General features: G+C 40.7%; 1 protein-coding gene across 2 annotated transcripts in view; it reads right to left on the minus strand.

The window, feature by feature from the left end:
* Positions 1-3541: 3541 nt before the first annotated feature.
* Positions 3542-20184, minus strand: part of HMG20A (high mobility group 20A) — a 39396-nt gene continuing 22753 nt past the window's right edge. For both annotated transcript variants that reach the window (XM_066328742.1, XM_066328741.1), the window contains exons 3-10: positions 18655-18802; positions 17146-17361; positions 14914-15046; positions 14499-14530; positions 10334-10409; positions 9299-9514; positions 8523-8666; positions 3542-6241 (exon numbers count right to left, since the gene is read on the minus strand). In XM_066328742.1, the coding sequence (XP_066184839.1) occupies positions 8530-8666; positions 9299-9514; positions 10334-10409; positions 14499-14530; positions 14914-15046; positions 17146-17361; positions 18655-18802 (958 nt within the window). In that variant the 3' untranslated portion in view covers positions 3542-6241; positions 8523-8529. The remainder of the gene's footprint in view (positions 6242-8522; positions 8667-9298; positions 9515-10333; positions 10410-14498; positions 14531-14913; positions 15047-17145; positions 17362-18654; positions 18803-20184) is intronic.

Consider the following 20184-nt stretch of genomic DNA (forward strand, 5'->3'; position numbering starts at 1 on the left):
AGGGGTGCTCCTGGCTGGAGTAAGACCATAGAGAAGCAGCTCCCACCTTGCTGTACACCTGATGAAGTGTGAAGATACTGCAGGCTTCCAGAACAAAAGCCAGCTCTGCAAAGACACAGCACTGTGTAAATACCAACAGCTGCAAAGCTTCCATTCCATGGATTTATGTACTCACAGCTCCTGCTAGCTCTAAGTCAGGTGTGCTGATTTTGCCAACACACAGAGACGGCTTTAGCCAACCAGAAATCTTTATCACAGCCACTCCTTGATGTCAGAACGATGACCTCAAAGACAAGCTAACTCAGGTCATGTTTTCTTATGCTGCTCTCCTTTAACACAGAATACTTGCTGAACCACTTCCACCTTGACCAGGTCGCAAAGAGTGGTAGGAAAAGAATAATGTAGCTGCATGAAACAAAGATCTGAATCTGTTAAAATAAACAGACCAAAACCCTAAGAAACTGTAATCCGCCTAGAACAAAACCAGGGAACTGACTTAAATTTTCACATGCAGATCCTCTGGCTCTGGCCTTCACTGCCAGGCTTTCTCACTCTCATTCTGAGATACCAAGATGGATTATCAGAGGGCACTGCTCCTCCCAGGAGGAAATTGGTTAAGTGGGTAGAGATTTCAGATATCTGGAAATGCACATTTACTGCATAACTGAAGTCCTGAAACTAGGGTGCAGCTGGAATTTCATTTTCGCATTTGCCACTTCCAGAATGTATGAAATTTGCAGGTCTGAATTCAAGCTTACTGAGGATGAAAACCCAACCATTTCTGTACTGGCAGTAAGTGAACATTAACCGCAAGAATAAAGGCAAATTCTATTCTTGTATCCTCTTCTTCTGTCCTTATCCTACAAAGTCCCTTCATAGATTTTTAACGGGGTGAAGACAGAAGGCAATTCTTGCCACCTTCATCACAAAAAAAAAATGGAAAAAAAACTGGATTGCAAACAGAATTTATCTCTGTGCATTTACATATGCCTGAGCCACTCATCATTAATGCCAATAAACAAAAGGAAAATGAAACCCTTCCTCCTGCAACTCAAGTTCATGCATGTGCCTGAAAGCCACACACCACTCTACAGCAATTCCTCCTTTTACAGGAGCAGATGCTTTGCTTGAGTAAAAGCAATTTAAGACAACTGAAATCTTTGGATGACAATGTCAACACTCTGCATAGCCAGTTGTTAAAGACAAGGAATGCAGCCTGTGTTCTGCTGCATGTACAACATTCATCCCCAAAACACCATGACCCCTTCTGGGAAAGGCATTAGATTAATTTTCCAGAGCTTTTCACTCTCCTGGACTCAGCCATCCTGCTGGTCTGCACTTTTGATAAACTCACTGCTAATCTGCCCCAGCCCAAACAGTTTACTTCTCTTCCTCCAATATTCAAGACACACAAACCAGCATAGGCAGGAATTTGAAGCATTACTGAGGAAAGAAACTTCCTCTGAGAAGAATTAAAATATTGATACAGTTGTTAACACCCATTTTGAAGGGTGAGGGGTTGAAACAATGCCATTTACAGGCCTCAAATTTCAGCTGGGGATTTCTTTGCAAGTGTCTTGGGCTTAAGCAGTATTTCAAATAAATTAGATGAGGGAATTCTCTCTTGATTAACACTAGAACAGATTTAATAAAACTAGAACTGCCAATATGAGATAGAAAGAGAAATCCCACAGGGCTATTGCTTCAAAACAAAAACTAGAACTCTCTCTCTAATTTCCAGCCAGTCAGGTATTCAGTGGATGTAACATTGTTCCACTCAATTCAAGGAAGCCAGATGGTATCTAGCAGCCAAGGATTTGGACAAGCAAAACTCTTTTTCATTAAGTTTTTAGAATACAAATTTATAAACAAAAAGATCACGTGGACTTCAACACACAGACAATTTCTAGGGAAAACTGAGAATGCTTTTTGCCTTCCAGAGCATGCACAACCATTCAGTAAACAGAATATTTAACAACTTTAGGAGAGGAGCCATTCAATCAACAGGAAGAGACAGCAGAGACCCTTACAATTACCTTACATCTTAGAATAACTTGCATTTTTTGCATCTTTGGACACACAAACCATTAATGTTTGCACAGTAAATAGCAAAAAAACCCCAAACTTCCACAGCGTAAGAATCAGAGGTTAATTAATAAACCCCATAAGTCAGTTTGTATAAATGCTATGCCTTGTATTACATAATGGATGTGGGAACTTCACCACACACCAAAATGGTGCAGTTCATACAAAATACAAAAAACCTCAATACTACTGGCAATGAAGGAGAATGAAGCAGCAAAACTCTTCATGGTTTACAAGCAGGAAGATTCTATGGTAAAAGTAAAGGAGAGGCATCAATGTACTCCTGACCCTGAGGGATTCAAATGAAACAAAGCAGGTTAAAAAGACCCAATTTCCAAATGAATCCACATTATCAACAGGAAACTGTCTGAGCAAAGAGGAAGTGATCTCTTCCTCTTAAGAGCCCAAAGGCCTCAGATCCCCCCAGCTTCCCTTAGATGATAATTAATCATCAGCCCAATTGCCCGGCTGAGGAGTAAACAGGGGGAACAAACAGGAACAAACAGCGGAAGTATTACACTACATTGTCTCAAATTGAGCATGATTTACCACCATCTGCTCCTGGTGCCACAAACAGGAGCACAGGTTAGAAAGGAATTAGCTTTTTCTCTTGTTATGACCTCACTGCTGTTTTGCTCCTACTCTTTCCTCCGGGTGTGCAGCTGTCTTGCTGTTCCTGTCTCCAGCTCCAAACCAGCCCGAGTCACACGGCAGCTCATTCTCCTCTGCTGGTTTTCCACATTCCTTCTCCTTTTGGTATCTTTACCATTACACAACTAGTGTTTTAAAAAATCTCCAAAACATTCTAAATCCAGTATGGTCTGTCCCAGGAAGAAGACAGCACCAAGCCTGTTGATATAGACAGACCAGGAATTAATCTGGCAAGCAAAATAATGAGGTAAGACTGCAAAAGTAACATAAAGACCACTGCTCACAGCACTGTGACCTCAGAAAGATCATCAGTAGAGGCAGAAGTCATTCAAACTCCTCCACAGAGCACCTAAACCAAGTATAAATGTCATGAGGCTACCGTTTGCTCCGTTCTCAGCTAGCAGGTGGGTAAAGAGAGGAGAAAAATCTAGTATGGGAAAAGAAAATCAAGCGGGGAGCAAGAGTTATAATAGGTTCTTCAAGAAAGTCACTGTGATGGTGTGGAATTAGGGAGGGTAAAGGAAGACAAGGATGCAAAAAAAGGGCTGAGTGAGACATTTTTGAAGTTAGTCAAGTTGAGGAATGGCCCTGACAACCATTAGCTATAACCAAAGACTCTGAAGTTTTCACCACTATAAGTAATAACCTAAGTTTCTTTAGCTTTTTCAGAGGAAGACACTTAGGATGGAGAGGTGAAAGGGGCACATTTCCATTCAAAGGTTAATGTGGAGTTGCCAAAATCTCTGATGAGAGATCAATGTAATAGTCATTCTTTCACAAAAATGCAGTTAAAATTGAATCAGAATGGATTCAACATTGAACAATTTTAATGAAGCAGTGTCAAACAAGCATATCAACTTCTTAAAAACCAAGGAGCTCCAAAGTTTAATTACAAAAACATTGTACAGAAAACTTGGCATTTAAACAATTCTAAACACATTAATCCAGCAAATGGATTCTGCTTTCATATATTTCTCTTAACACTTCTTTAAGTGACAAAAGCATTTTATTCCACTCTTCTCCTTGACACCCACTTCATTTTTTTTTAATCAGTCAACACTGAGAACTGTAAACTGAAGTGACACTCTGAAAACACTAGAAAGACAAAATCCATTTTTATAGGGTTAATCAACATAAATAAGAAGCTTCTTAATGAGACAAAACATCATCTGTCACATCATCAGTGAGCAAGAACTCGGTCTTCCCCCAGATGCTTCAAGATGGATAATCCACCCTGCCTCCTTCCTTGTGGGAAAATGCAAGAGATTTATCAGCCCCAGCTAATGATATCACCTTACATTTCCTAGCCCACAAACACTCACATGCTTCTCAACAGAGATGGAGGAGCAGTATCCATGAGCAGGTTTCTGTAAGCAAGGCTGGCCTGAAGCCATCTGACCTCACTGACACATTGGATGTGTTACAGCCTGGAACTGCAACCTACATCACATGGAATTTCTGAAGTCTTTATGGAATACAACTCCAGGTATTAGGTAGGATGCCACAGATAGAACTTCAGGATTTTGTACATCAGTTTTGGCTATACAGCGCATTTTGGCCACTCCAACAGAGAGTCAAACATCACCAGTTCTAAAAAACCAAGATACATACAGGAGATGAAGGTGTAGGTGCTTCTTCTGGAGGCATTAACAACCTCTAGGATTTACAACATTCATTACAGAACCCAATAAAAAAGTTCATGGCAGCATCAGCTGGTCTCATCCATGCTAAGGAGAGTGGAAGTCAATGCAGAAAACCGAGGTCCCTTTTTGTGAAGTCTTGAAAGCAAAACAGACAAGAGAAAGGAGTTTTCTCCCTGAAGGAAGACTTGATTTACATGGAAATCCTTGCTACTTGGCTACAGCAATAACCCCAGGAGTAAGCTGAGACCTGGCATACAAGGTGCTGACCTGAAGATGGCTCCAGGCCAGCATGAAGTCCATGTGTACAGAGCAGGAAAAGAAGAAACTGCTTTTTTATCTTCAAAATATTTGTGTCACGGGTACATTAAAGTGATGCTCACAGCAACACACCCCTGTAATGAAAGCAACATCCAATTCATAACAGGGAATCTTAACAGATGTCTTAAGCAGGAGCAAAGAGATTGTCATGTGGGAGCAAGAGCATTTCAACCACCCCCACAAAGCCCAGAGATGTCCAACAAGTGCTGAGCCAAAGACAGAATCAACAATTTGACAGGAATGACAGGGCAGTGAAAGCATTGCATAAGGCAGTGCAGACAGTGGGTGCCTCAGCTCTGCCAGGAGTGGTGGAGCTCAGCAAGATCAGACTCAAACATGCAGAGCTCTATTCAATGCAAGGGAAAGGCCATTTAGGTCAGCTGGAACACAAAACGCTGAATGCTATGGGCTCCATGGGCAACACTTGAACTGTACAAAAGGTGAGAGCAAAAACAAGCTGTAATGCTGAGTTCTGTGGGCTAATATGTGGACCTTGTTGCTGATAACCTTCTCTGCTCTAATAATTCATGCAAAAATATACGTGCTGCTTCCAGACACACTGCTTCTCAGCACAGCAACTGCGGGAGGGCAGGGAGAGAAAAAAATGCAATCTCTGTGCCCATTTCTCTTCTTATAGAAAACTGCTTTCCCCATGAGATTATTCTCTCAAAAACAAGGCAGTAACATTAAATTAGACTGAACAATGTATCAGAGAAAGTCTAAAGCTTGATCTAGTCTAAACCAAAAAAATCTAATTTTCCCTGCTGAGAACTGATGTTTCACTTTCTATCATGATTTCCACTAATCTTTGTGATAGTAAAATGCTCCAGCAAACAGTTTCAAGAGGTAACAGGAGACCTTCACAGAAGAGCAGGATGCAATGTGCAAGAGAGGTGCTTGAAGAGAGGGGAGAGAAGAAGTCTGTCTCAAAGTAGAATCAAGTCACAAAGCATCACCCACAGCCAGCCTCTAGCAGAGAGTAAACCCACATTGTAGGAATTGCAAGCTAACACAAAAAAAACCCCCAGGATTCTTCTTAAGAAAAGCTATCCAGTATTGCAAGAATTGGGGAACAAAATCAAAAGAGGAGAACTAAAGTGAAGGAAGATAACCCCACAGGATAAACATGAAAACAAAATAAAAGACACTAGAAGACACTAGGCAGTATAACACATCAAAGTTATTACTACAACATATACGCTGACTCCATTTCACAAGCTGAGATTTCATCTCCACAGTCAGCCAGTCCACAGAAACGCAGGCACCCTCACACCCAGCAAATTCCATAAAAAAAAAATGTAGATTGCACAAAAGTTGCATGCTCTTAAATGTTCACACAGAGGACAGTTCCAAATGTTTAGTGGGTGGTGTCCGTGGCTCCTCAAGATCTCTTAATGCATTGATCTGTTTGTCTCCCTGACAAAACACTCAGGCAGGGCCCAGGACAAACCTGCCATCCTGCCTCCCACCCTAGGCTTTGCCTCATGGCTTCTTATTCCACACTGGCCAGAAATATTTTGTAAAGCTTCCCCGAGTCACGAGACCTGCAGATGAAACAGAAAAATAAGGGTTAGAAGACCGCAATCTGCCAGGACTAAACAGGCACCATGACGTGGGGTTTTGGATGGTTGATGTGAAAACACAACGTTCAGTACAGTAAAGCAGCCTCTAGAGACACAATCAGAGTTGCTGTTTCCATCCAGTGCTAAATAACAAACCCCTTCCTCTTCTTCCCATATACTGTTTGCACAAAGATTTTTTTTTATCATGCAGTACAGAAAAACCAAAATATTCACCAGTATAGTCAAATAGCCCCTTAACACAATGTACTAAGCCATCAAAATCCACCTCAGATCTATGAAAGAGTTGTTTTCAGGAGCATCCCAACAGTTTTCTGTGGTATTGATTTGTGATGTGTCCCAACCTCAAACAGAACACTTGGTCGACAGAGTTTACATTCAGAATTAATATACTTCATATGCACATTAATAAAGGGACACTGAAGATGACAGTTTGTTGATACAGTTTATCATGTGCCAGCTGAACTTTTTATCCAAAACTTCCTTTTTTCCTAAGGAATCTCTACCATTTTCTAGGTTTGCATCCAACAAAATCCAACCTTCTTCCTTCCAAAATTTTGTCTCAAAATACAACCATTGCCATGTGAAAGTTAGTGTAATTAACAGTCCCATTAATTACTTGATCATTATATTCAGTTACATGTATGCCATTATCCAGTGAAATTATGTTATTATTAATCACATTTTTAATTGTCTCACACTGTTTTGCTGCTGAAAAAAGGGAAGACATTGGTAGGAAAAGGAAAGAAGGGAAAAGAGTACTATTTTTCAAATAAAGGTTAGAAGGAAGAATTTTAAAGCAAGAATTGCTTTTTCTAAATCAATTACAGCCAAATCCAGCTTATCCAAGAAAACTGTATCTGCATGTTTAGGAACACAGAAATCATCCATCCTTTAGGAAAGATGAAGCCACCTGGCAAGAGAATGAAAGTCTAGATTTTAGTAGCTTTGAGATATGATTTTTCTAGCAAGGTGCTTAAAGGACAAATATCCATTTCTGTGCCTGGCATACCCTTCTAATAACGGATGGATGAGAAACTGCTTTCCCTCTTAGCCATTCTGTAAAACCTCCCCTCTCAATTCTCTGAGCCTGAGAACTAATTGAAAGCAGTACACAAAAAGGAGGAGGCTGATGAGCTGCTGAAAAATCCCAGACCTGGATCGACAAGCTGTTCCCTTCACAAATAGCAGCAGTAAAGGCACTGCTTTATTCTGCTGGGAGCTCAGTCATCTCTCAGAACTACAGTCCGTTCCATCTGGCTACCCTCTGGAAGGACAATGATCTCCCAGCTAAAGCCACACCATAATGGCAACTGTGTAATTAACTGTTCTACACAGCACCACAAAAGGTCACAATCAGTAAGGATGAAAAGCCCTGTCTTCATATTTGCAGATGGCACCAGGCAGCTTTATTTGCATTTCTAAACACTATTCAAGACATGTACAGTAGATCTCTACATAATAAATGCCTAAAGAATGAGGATATGTACTTTGTTAAAATATTAATAGGCAAACTCCTCATGGCTGCCTAGTGCTGTGCATCATGGGGAAGTGGGGAAGGGAGAGGTGTGGGAAATGCAAAGCAGCACAGCAACGCAGAAAGACTGGTATTTACTTCTTTTAAAGTTTGTTTTTCTACTCTGTTCTCTATTACAGTTTTCTAAGCTGTTAACAGCAGCAAAAATACAGAATCATAAGCTCAATAATAATCAATGCACAAGCCACATAAACATTAGTCTCAGAAAATGCTATGTACAGCTTAAACCATATCTCAGTGTTCCATTTGCATCTAAACCTTCCTAATTAGAGCAGCTTGACTACAGGCGCTACAGAGCCAGATAGGGTATTTTCAGTTTATAACAGAACTGAGTTCACCTGTAACCTCTTGGACAAACAGAATTTCCCCATGGCCATCAGTTTATACAATTACTGCTGAAATCTTCAGATTTACTTCACTCAAGAAAGGAACCTTCTTCTAAATTAGTCACCCTGTTACCATTCTGTCAGAACTCTTCCCTTATACAAATACATAAAGATCTTGGAGCTCAAGGGACTTTCAGAACCCTTTAATGCCGTGGAATAATTTCAACCCAATTTGACTTTCATCAAGACAACCTGCTCCTGCAGCTTTGAGGAAGAAACCTTTTTGATTGTCCAATATGGTGATGAGCCCAGGAATGAGCACCAGAAGAGGTGCCAGAGGCAGGGAGCAGACACCAAGAGCAGCCTGGGTGGGAACACTTACCCCGGCACTAACGCTCCAGCCTGTTCACCACGTCCCGCACCGTGGCGATGAGGTTCTCGTTCTCCTGTGGGTTGGCCAGGATAATACTGTGCAGTCTGTTCATGTAGGAATCAATCGTTTCCATTGTGGGGGTTTCCCCGCTGCCTGCAGTGAACACAGTGAAACGAACCACAAGGCATTCTGATGACCACAGCAATTCAAAAAAGTTAACACTATGCTAATGGTAGTTTGTGCCAACACGCTAACTGCCGTAGGAGGTGATTTTGCTATGCACCACCTCTTGTGACAGATTCTTCTGAACAATGTCCTCCTAACTCCACCAAGTGAGTAGCTCCAAGGATATCAGGACTAATGAAGCATGGTTCTCTTTGATTCGAGTCTCATAGTTGATTATTACAAACTCTTTAAGCGGGGCATTCATAGAATCTAAGTGGGTTCCCTGGCAGCTGACAATACAGACACAGCCTTTATTTTAATCAAGGAACTTGCAAGTCTTGTCTATTCTATTTAGTAACATTTTCATAAAACAAGTGAAGGAGAGCCAGGACTGAAGATGTGTCTCACTTTATTAAGAAGAGTAAGAGCACTAAGAAAATTAATGTCACGTTGAAATAAAGCACTGACTCTACACTTTCCCCTGCGTGCATTTTCGTATTTCACTATCCCATGCAATAAAAGCTGAGGAACAGCCAAGAGCACAGAAGTACGACAGCAGACCACACATTCTCAGCTCACAACATCACACCAACAGGAGCAGCTCCATTTCCCAGTCTCACCTGGCAGCGGGACTCCAGAGAAGCTGCTGGTGAGGGCCTGGCGCAGGGTCTCCAGGTGCTGCTGCAGCACGGTGTTGCGGCTGCGCTCCTGGATCACGTCCACCTCCAGCTTCTCCACGGCCGTGCGCATGCTCTCCACGTGCTTCTGCAGCGCCGCGTTCCTCTCCTCAAACTCCATGTTGGATTTGCGCAGCTGCCGCAGCTCCGCCTCGCGGGCTGTGAACATCAACCCGTCCCAGAGAGTCACAAAACTGCTAAAAACCTCTCCAGGGCCAGTAGGCAACGCGGCAGAATGTTCTGGAGTGCTCAGCTGACAATTACAAATTGTGGTTTATAGATAAAAAGCATCACGTCATGGAGTGACAACAGCACCTACAGCAGCACATTATAAATAGAGGTAATTCCTAGAGAGAGAGACGAATCAGAAAACATTCAAAGCATCAGAATGGAAGTGAATGAGGGAATTGATTTGGGAGGAAGACTGCAAGACTGACTTCAATCAGAATGACAAAGTTCAGCAGCAGCGCTAAGAATCCTGCAAACAAGACACCAGTTACAAAAATAATTTTCTATTGAGGATGAAAAACTATCTAAATTCTGTTCAGTCAAGAAAGTTTTCAAGAAATCTGCCAAAAAATACTCAACTCCTGAGACACACAGATCTGAAACCCAAACAGAGTAACAGAAAATATATCAGTGTAATCTTCCACATATGAGGGGAAATAAAAACCTGCTAACCAGCCTGAATCACTATCAAGATACATCTTAGGTATTTCTTAGTCCTATAGAACAGTAAACACAGCTTGGACTGGATGGAATAAACATCAGAAACATTCTCAAAAAAGGCTAGTTTGAGAAGACAATGCCAGGAAAAACTGCTTTTCAGCTGTTGTGTATATACAGAGGTAATGTAATAGCAGAAACTCTACCCAAGGCTTTACTTGAGCTGAGACAGGAGACGGCGAGGACTCCTCAGCATTTGCCAAGAACTTTGGAAAAGCAAGGAGGAAAGGGTCCTGAAAAAGTTAAACTTACCTTTACTATGATTCAGGAACTCTTCTGTGAAGATTGGAATATCAAAGACAGATCTCTCCTTTGTATCTGCCTCTTTCTACAACGAGAAGAGTAATAACAATCTGTTTTCAGGAATCCATTTAACTGCTTTGATCATGAGAATAAAAGGCAAGGAGACCAAAACCTGAGGCAGTTAAAAGCCGTATGGATTAAAGACATTTCCAGCTCCTACCAAGAAAGGCCAAAGGATGTGTCTTAGATTTTCAAGATACAGGTTTAATCAAACATCATCATTAAGAAATAACATATAATATACCAAAATCCAATCTTTCACCCTAATGGCATTATACAGGAGAGCTATTCAGTTTTAAAAACTATCTGAAGGCATTTGTATTTTCCACCATTAACCAATGGACACACTCTGAAATAGTCTTTACAGGAGTATCAACAAACAGGAGACAGAGCAAGCAAAAGGCTCAGTAAGCTTCATGGTTCTTGGCATTTCACCACCACAGCAAAAAAGGCTTTTAGATCAGGAAATGTTCTACAACTTAGTCAAAAAACTCTACAAAACGTGATTTGACTCAAGGCAAAAAACCCCTACTATCAAATACTTCAGTCACCATTTCTAAACCAAGAGGAATTGATGCTTGTGAATCATTATGCACCTGAATCATTACAGACAAAGCCAATGCAAATTTGGTTTGATAAACTGCAGCAACCACAATCTACCTGTAACTTAACACAGAAACAAAGTTAAGCAGGAAAGAGTATCTGTGGAGAACAAGAGCTTTTCACAACTCCCAAACACCACGGCTGATAACGCACCACAGACTCATCATCCAGAATGGCAGTGTTACACAGGACTGGTGTCCCCCAGCAGACCACCTCAGTGTTTGACAGCTGACAGGGGATTTCTGGCCCTGAGTTCAGAGAATCGCCCTGGTGCCTGCCACACCTGAAAGCCTGACAGTCAACCAAGACAGACAAGGCTAGATGGAGCTACTGCTACTCTGTCTTTCCCTCAGGAGACAGACTACCCATTGATTGCTTTCAAAGATAAGCTGGCTTTTATTGTCTGGCACAATTACAGTTAAAGGAGCTCTGTATTTCCTGAGTGAGAACTCAAACCTCACTTGGCCTGAATCAACTGAGACACATGAGAAACAGGCAAGACTGGAGGGAAGGGCAACCCAGCTCTGTGAGGCCCAGGAGGGTTTATTTGGGGTTCAGGATCATGTGTGCTTACCACTGGAGTTTTTTGTACGTGCTGCTACAGGGCAAATATCTCAAGAATACATTTAGAACGAAGTCATACACACGAGTGTGAACAATGCATTTATTTTGTCCAAACACTGCCTAGATGGTGAAGAATGAATTTCATCCCAAAATCTAGGGTCTCAACATCAATGTGCATTAAGAAATGTTGGCAGTTAAGAAGCTTGGTGAGAACACTTATAGAATATCCATCTTAAACATTCTAATTCATGCTCACTATTACTACCTGTGCACAAAGAGCTACGGGCTCCTAGAGAACAGATGGAGGAGAGAGTACAGCAAAGAGAATATCTTCTTCTTCCCTAGGATACAGGTTCTTCAGGTAAAAAAAAAACAAAAAAATATGAAGGCTTTAGATGTAACTGTCCAGCTTCCAAAAGGCAAGAAATTCTACGAAGCAGAAGACTGATCATTAAAACCATCAGCACTCTCCCATTACAAAATACATTACCCAGAACATAAAAAATCCTCTTGAGAGCCCTGAAGTACTTAAGTCACTGAGGTTCACTGAAAATTAAAATCCTGAGTCTTTGATTAGCTCCTATTGAAAAGGACCCAGTCTGTTCAGTTCCTGTATCATTTAATCATCCCTCAAACCAAAAGAGAATCAAAATTGTTTCTACCATTTGCCTTAAATAAGACTGAGATGCTTCAAGAGTCAACAGTCTCATCTGCTGATTAAAGCCAAGGCTGAACTTTGAAGACTGTGCAACGAATCAGACTTGAAGTTCCTAGAGACTTGGTGAAGTATGGTAATGAGATGGCTGAGAATTTGGGGGGTTTAAGCTCCCCTTTCCTGCCATGGTCAGGCTGCAGACAGTGGAAGGAACAGACACAGTAAATGTACTGCTGCACTGAATGTTCTCAGAGTAGGTAGCACAAGTCAACCCCTGCTCTCCTCAACCTTTGTGCACAAACCTTTGAAAGCTTGCCAGTAACAAGTGTAACTGTGTGCATGATGCCAGACCTACTTGGAATCAAGCAGCTTGAGGAAATAAACAATAACAGAACAACACAGAACAATTATCCTGGGGTTTAGTCACTACTGAGGACCATAGTTCCAGTGTACATTGCTGTATGTCATATTTATAAAACTAAAATTTTAAGGAAGAAATGTTCTAGTTCATGCCCATAAAAGAGCTCAGGGGACAGTGTGTACATGTTTTTCAAGGCAGTATCTATTAAAAGTTCTCGCTCATCCTTTAGTTATATTACAATTAGTATTTGAATTGCCCATCACAAAACTCTTTAGAGGTCAACTCTACATACAATGTCTAAAATAACTACAACATCCACTCACAGAAACTACATCATAAATGCTTAAGTGGAGCAAGGGAAAGAGAAAAAGCTTTCTTTGACCTTATTTTCTTATATTCTCTCAAGAAATAATTTCATCAGCTTGTACCTGCTAATCACAAAAACAGCAACAGAAGTCAGTGTGCACTGGAGAAAGCAGCAAGATGACAAAAAGCTTTAGCCTCATTTCCAGTAACTATTTGAGTAGACACTTCTAAAAGCAATCTAACTTTTTTCTGCTTATTCTCCATCTATACAGGATTATAATACTTGACTTGCCTGCACAAAAGATGCAAAAGCACATCAGGTGATAAGCATGTGGGATTTTATAAATATAAAGGTGAAAAACACCAAGTAGTCAAAGGCACAGTTCAGAGTAGGATGTCTGACTGACAGGTTGATGTTCAGCTGTATCTGATGAAGTTTAAACGTCCCACAGGGTGAGGAGAATTCATTTTTAACTGCATTTATGATGTGAAAGATCAGCAATGATAGCTTGAATTAGAAGGGTAAGAGGGAAGACTCCAAATTTGTAGTTTGCCACCTGTATAACTTAAATGTTAAGTAACAGTCACAGTCAACCTGAACTTGAAGCCTTTGGTTTTTGTACAGTTAAAGACAAACTCGGATTCAGTGACCGTAGAATCAGAAAACCTGGGGACCATGTACTTCTAAAGGATAACCTCACTGCAAGCACTTCCTTTAGGAGTTAATAAAAGGCATATAAAAAACATGCTACCTAAATGTTTTCCTGAAAGTGAAAGTTACTTTCCTTCAAACCAGTAGTTGCCTCTCAGCAGTGCTCAGCCTTGTCACTATTGTAATGAACACATTAGAAGCCAACTGGATTGCTTTCCCAAGGCAAAAAACCTCACAAAGAAAAACAGATCTTTCAGAAAGCCCTATTGCTTACAAGTGAGGAGGCTGTGTATAAGCAAGATTTTTTTCGTTGCTCTTTGTTTGCAATTTATTGGTAACCATGAAAGAAGCTCTGTGGCCCTAGGAAATACAACTGGAGAAAGCTGCAGCATTTCAAGGAGAGAGAAACCACAGTCAGCCAGGACACACAAGATTTGTGGTAAGATGCCTGTGCTGCAGTTGATGAGCTCTATCTCCAGACATTATCATTCTTTTCCAATATTTACATATGCAGAGGCCAAGGGAGAGCAGGAAGAGGTTTAAGCCAAAGACTTTCCAATTATTGTGTTGCTTTCCCCATTTTCTTCTCAAGGAAGCCACAAGCATCTGTGTTATTGCAAAAAATCAGTACCTGAAAACAGCCACCTAAAGGTGCTAACTTGGCAGGTTTATTGAGGTCTCACACTATTTTTAAGAACTTAACATTGCATTACAAAACAGACCTATGTTTTAAGTGTACCCTATGCTCCATCTCATCTATCATTTGTACCTGCCCAAGACTTAGCAAATTTAGTTTTGTCATACCAGTGAGTGTAAGAATACCCAGCCATTTCTACCTTTTCAAAACCTGCACTAGGAAGAGGAAGAATTCACACCCAACTTCTGATAAACTGGGTTCTGACTAAACTAAAAGTGGGGTTTTTTCCACCTGAAAGTCTACCAATGGATGTAAATGTAAAATTAAGAGGTTTACCTCATGATCATGAGCTTGCTGTCTTGCTCCATCTGAAAAAGAAAACAAATGAAATGAGAAGTCTCTCAAAATAAACAAAATTTAAGAAAACAAGAACCAAAGAATTAAGGCAGTTACACAACCCTAATTACACAACAATTCTGGGCAGACTTCTGCAGGTCTCCTACAAGGCCACAGAGAAGCTATGTCTAACATTGATGCTCATAAAGCATATCCTCCAACACAATCTAGACACAGTTAAATTCACCCAAGTCTAATTCCCTTTACACACAGCTGAGGTTAAAGCCATAGAAAGAACACATTCACTTTTTAACCAGCCTTTAAATCCAAGCCTTTAAAGGAGTGTCAGGCTACATGACTGGCTGAGAATCTTGTATTGCTCTAGCTAGGCACATACTTTTGTCCCATTCAATACCTTGTCTGTGTGATTTGCCTTTTTGTCTGTCCTGTGCTTTCCTGCTAAAGACTTTGTAGGCTTCAGTCTTCTGATACTGCTCCAGCTCCCGCATGTAACGCTCCTTATCTCTGTCTGCTTCATCAAGGTATCGCTGAAAGAAAAAAGTCCAAGAGTTTCAGGGAGTTTCCTCCCCTTCAGGAGGAAGGGAAGAAAAACAACTTGTCAGATGAAGTGCTGATCCATTTCACCTATGCAAACAGGAGAGGACGGAAAGAAACAATGAGGTGCAAAGACACAAGATCTCTGGATAAAATTACTGTACTCTGGTGTCCCATTTTCTCTCTCTCTTTTTTGTAATAACTATTCCATTATTTTTGCCAGGCCTAGAAGTAGTTGCTACTAAGCTACTCTACTGAACTGGATGTTACCTACACGTTACAGACCAAACCCACCAGAATTCCTGCTCTGTGGCCAGGATGAAGTGCTGCCAAATAACAGCATCTTATCAGATGATGCTTTATGCTTCAGACCCTTAACAGTGGAGTTCCAAATACACTTGTTTTCATTCCCCACAGACAAAAAGAACCACCACAGACTTGGCACATCTGAGAGGTGAACAAAACATCATGGCTATTGCAAAGAGCAGCATTAAGATAAAAGAGCGTGGTTTTAATTGATATCATCTATCTGCATTTGGTTAATAGAAAACTTTTTTTAATTGATATAATCTATCTGTATTTTGGTTAACAGAAACCTTCTTTATTAGCCTGAAGGTATTTCACACATCTTCGTGACAGAATGAGCTTAGCTGGAGAATTCTTTAGGGGAACTGATGAACTGAAAAACATTTACTGAAAGGTCACAATCCTTACTAATGGGAATGTTTCAAGAAAAAAGTTGCCTTCCCAATTTGTTTCTCCCAATGAGTTTAAAATTCAGTGAATGTAAGAACTAAATCAGTGAACCTTAGTCACCTGGTATTTTCTTTAAGTTATCATGACAATACATATAAGTTATGACTTCCATACATTTGCAACACATTTTTGACCCTGCTGATGACAGTGATAACATTCTGGATTGAGGTGCAAATTTGGTGATGCTGGGTTGGCATTGATTTTGGACATGTTATTTGTCTGTAAGATATTAATTCTTTTTTTCCATCTCCAAACAATGTGCTGCTGAAAGGCCTTAGTAGTCTTCCCTTGACCTGCTCTGAGTTAGAAACTTACAGCTTTACTCAAGGACAGATTCTCAGGGGATGTAAAAAGCAGAATACTGAACAGAGACTTGAACTCAATTTCCTTTTTCCTAGGTTAAAAATCTGCCTGAGACACGATAAGAATACATAAAAGTGCATGGAGGCAGGTATCTTTTTCCTCAGATATTCCTGAAAATATCTCCCCCAGCAGATATTTTCATCACTGCAAGACATCTTCTCCATGGATGTAAATTTCCAACCTTACATAGGAGCAATCCTGACTTTTCTATAAGCAACATCATTCTCATTATCCCTGCTACCAAATCAACTGCTTTGTCTTGCCACATATTTTCCATTATGGTTAAATCACAGTGCCTATGCACCATTTTACATCATCTCTGTAAATTGTATTCTACAAGTAAAAAGCAACAAAAGGAAATCTTTGGGTTTTGTCTCATTTTTCATTACACCCTTAAAGTATTTTTCAAAGTTCAAATATGAAGATTGAATTCACATGAGAACATTCACCTGTACTGGGATTTAAAAACTGCTTTGCAGTAATCTCCAAGTGGCAATGAGGTGTGGACAGTAAGACACCCATTTAGCAATCAATCCATTAACAAGGTCACTCCAGAACGCTGTTAAAAACAGCCCAAACATGGCCTTGAGCTTCGTTCACTCATCAGATATTGCAGAAGGCCACAGGACTCCCCGTTAGGAGACATCACATCCCAAGACTTTGGCTTTACAAGTCTCAGATGTATCTGAGCTGGTGCAGCAGAGTTACATCCAGATGGGTCACACAAACTGTGGGATGTCTCATTAGAGCAATCCCCCCATCCTGGATGTATTCTTGCATTACCTAGAGGATACAGGTCTCCTGGAGGAGATGCTATGGCCCTGCCAGGGTTCATCATATGAACACGTGCCCCTCATTTTGAAACATCCTCCTAAACACAATTTCAGCCAAAAGCCCGTGTCACCTTCCTCCCTAAACAACCTTCCCAGTAACAGCCACCACCTCCAGCAAGGACAAGGAAGTGCACTGGTACCCGTTTCTCCTCAGGAGGCAGCTTGCTCCACTCATTGCCCAGCATCCTGGTGATCTCTGGGAAAGGCACCTCGGGCCTCTTGGCTCGCAGCTGCTCCCTGCGCTCGTTCATGAACCGCACGTACCCGGTCAGCGGGGATTTGGGGGCATTGCTGTCCCTAAGGGGCTTCTTCCTCTTTCTCCCTTTGGCCCAGCCTCCTCGTTTGGTTCTTTGCTGCTGCAGAATGAGAACAGAAGACAGTTCAGACTGAGTGAGAATAACCACCTCCGGGAGGAATGAACAGCTTCATCAGGAGTACATGGCTGCAATCTTCTCCACAGATGCAGGTTACAAACCCTGCTTTGGAGCTGTCCTGACTTCTGTCTAAACAAAGCCAAACAAATCTCATTGTGAAAAGTAACTTACAGTTTCTCCTAGTCCTCAGGGACAACAAAACATTGCCATCAACTTCTGACTGTAAAATGACAGGAACTGATAATCCACATGATCATCTCAACTAATGCAACTACAAGTATTTTTTTATTACTTGTTTGCTTGCTTTTAGTTATTCTCACCCTCACATACCGTCCCCTGCAAGTCACTTATTCAATAGGGTTTTTTGAGATATTTTGTGTATTAGTTAATAATTGATAACTAATTATTTTGCACCTTCCAGATCTTTGTCCTTCATGCACAACGTGCCCAAAATGTGAGTGTAAAGGCAGTATACAGGCTTTTCTACTCTCATCTGTTCAGTAGATTGTCTTTCCCACTAACCCCCTCCAACAGAGCAACAAACAAACTCCAAAGGAGGGAGTATTGTCAGATGTGTCTGGGGCACACTGTGAGTTCACAGGAATAACACCATTATCACTCATCCTCTTGGCTTCAAACCATTTCTACAGCAATCTCTGGACAACACTATTTTCTAATGCTATGCACACACAACTATTTTCAGTACTTCTAATCTTTCCCTAGATCAACATGTTCCTGCCATCGTGTTACTTTTTGTTTCCCTCCTGGAATTTTATTACTTAATTAAAAAAGGACCTCGCAGCTGAAAAAAAAGAAAAAAACCTACAAGAAAGCATATCAAATACATATATTAAAAAAAACCCAAAACACCAAACCAGAAAACCCCAAAACCACTTCCAAGTCCAACTCCAGGTCTTCATGATTTAGTCACCAAAAATCAGCATTGGATGGTAAACAAGGTATAGTCTGAAGTAGTAAAAACAATGGTTTTGAAGACATCAGTTACTAACAGAACAGTACAATGGTCTCATTTTGCTGGCTCCCAAGAGAGAAAGTAAGTTGTGGCAGTTGAACATTCAGTCCTGAATGCAGCAGCAGCTTGTGGGCCCCTCTGGCTAAGCTGAGACCCATGTGCTGCTCTCTGCACATTCCAACTGCCAGCTATCTGTGTGCAGCTGTGCAACACAGGAGAAAATTGGGGAATCACAAGATGAAAATGGCAAATGGATAAAAATTTGTGATCCTATTTAAAAAGTTACTATTATTTCATCTCACCTCCTCCTCAGGCTTTTGCTCAGTGGTTTCAGCAGTATTAGAAGACTCATTTTGCTGCTGCTGAGCCTGGGACAAGTCCTCCACCAAATCTGGGTTATTCACAGGCTGTGAAGTTCCAGCACTGAATGAACTCTCTGAATTAGCTAATCTGAAAAAGCACAGAAGCGGAGAACAAAAAATTTAATCATCATTCCTAAATCAGTTCCTCCCTAATCTTCTAAAACTTGCAAAAATGTTGCAAATATATTCATTCTCACACTAGCAAGAAAAAAAAAGGGAATTAAAAGTGATTTTTGAAGAACTGGCTGTTCCATCCAAGCAACCACTATAACTACCACAGTTCCTATGGACTTTCAGACCCAGTTTGATTTTTAAAGTGGTATTTTATTTCATTTTTATTGAAGCATTTGATTATACGAACAATTTGCAGGCAAGTGTACATTTGGATCAGGAACCAGACAGTGTGAATCCACCCTTCTTCAAAAGTACCATGAGGAATTTGAAATTAAAAGTTTCATCAGCAACCAAGATACACCTTTCTAGATGCGTTTAATATATTTCTCCACAAATACATTTAGAGGTCTGTGATTGGGTATGATCTTTGACTGAACTCCACTCCACACAATCTCCTGTTCATACACACGGGTATTTGAACACAAACAGGACTAGCTCCCAACAGGCTCCATTATTTAATTTTACTGTAAGAGTTGTATCAACCCACGTAACTCCAAAAAAAAAGGGCAAGATGTCTGCAGGCAAAAAAGAAGAGCAAGCATGCAGAAATACTTCCAAAGGTAGACTGACAGTGATGAACACACATTTTGGGGCAACAACCCCCTGGACATTCTTAGCACTGTGCTCCGTAGGAAATGAATATAAGATTTTTGGACTCATCTCACGTTCTAAATCCTTCTTGAGGCCAAAGAATACTTGGCTTTACTCAGTTACATTCATGAAAATTCCTTTAACAGCAGGGTATGGTTCAAGTCTCCTTTACTCATTTATTCCAGTCTAAAGCTACTCATGTCTATGGCAAAATTTAAATATTCAAAATAACTGTTCCTATTGATGTAGAATACAGCTATAAAAATTTGATATATTTTAACAGAATTGTTATTTGAATGCCCATGGGAATATCTGTCTTCAGAGAGAACAGCATATTTTCATTACTCACTACAATCAGCAATTGTGAGGCAATTACTGGTAAAGACACAAGGGCTGGAGAGATCCATGGCTGACTTCGAGACACCAGATTGAGCTCTCATTACTGACAATTAGAGAGGGAGCAAGGGAACAAAGCAGACACCCTCCCATAAGTTAATTATATTTGGTATGTGTCAAAAAGAATAGCAACAACACAGCTCTTGATTCACTGTTAGGGTTTGAAGGGTATTTCAGTTTTCCTCTCAGTTCTCCCTCAGCAGAGGAGCTCCTGAAATTACACTTACAGGCAAAACTTCATGTGATGCAGCCATTTGCAGCAAACACTGATGAAAGCCCAGCCAAAACATTAACACCTCTTAAACACAA

The sequence above is a fragment of the Sylvia atricapilla genome, chromosome 13, assembly GCF_009819655.1.
Source record: "Sylvia atricapilla isolate bSylAtr1 chromosome 13, bSylAtr1.pri, whole genome shotgun sequence".
NCBI classification, from domain to species: Eukaryota; Metazoa; Chordata; class Aves; order Passeriformes; family Sylviidae; genus Sylvia; species Sylvia atricapilla.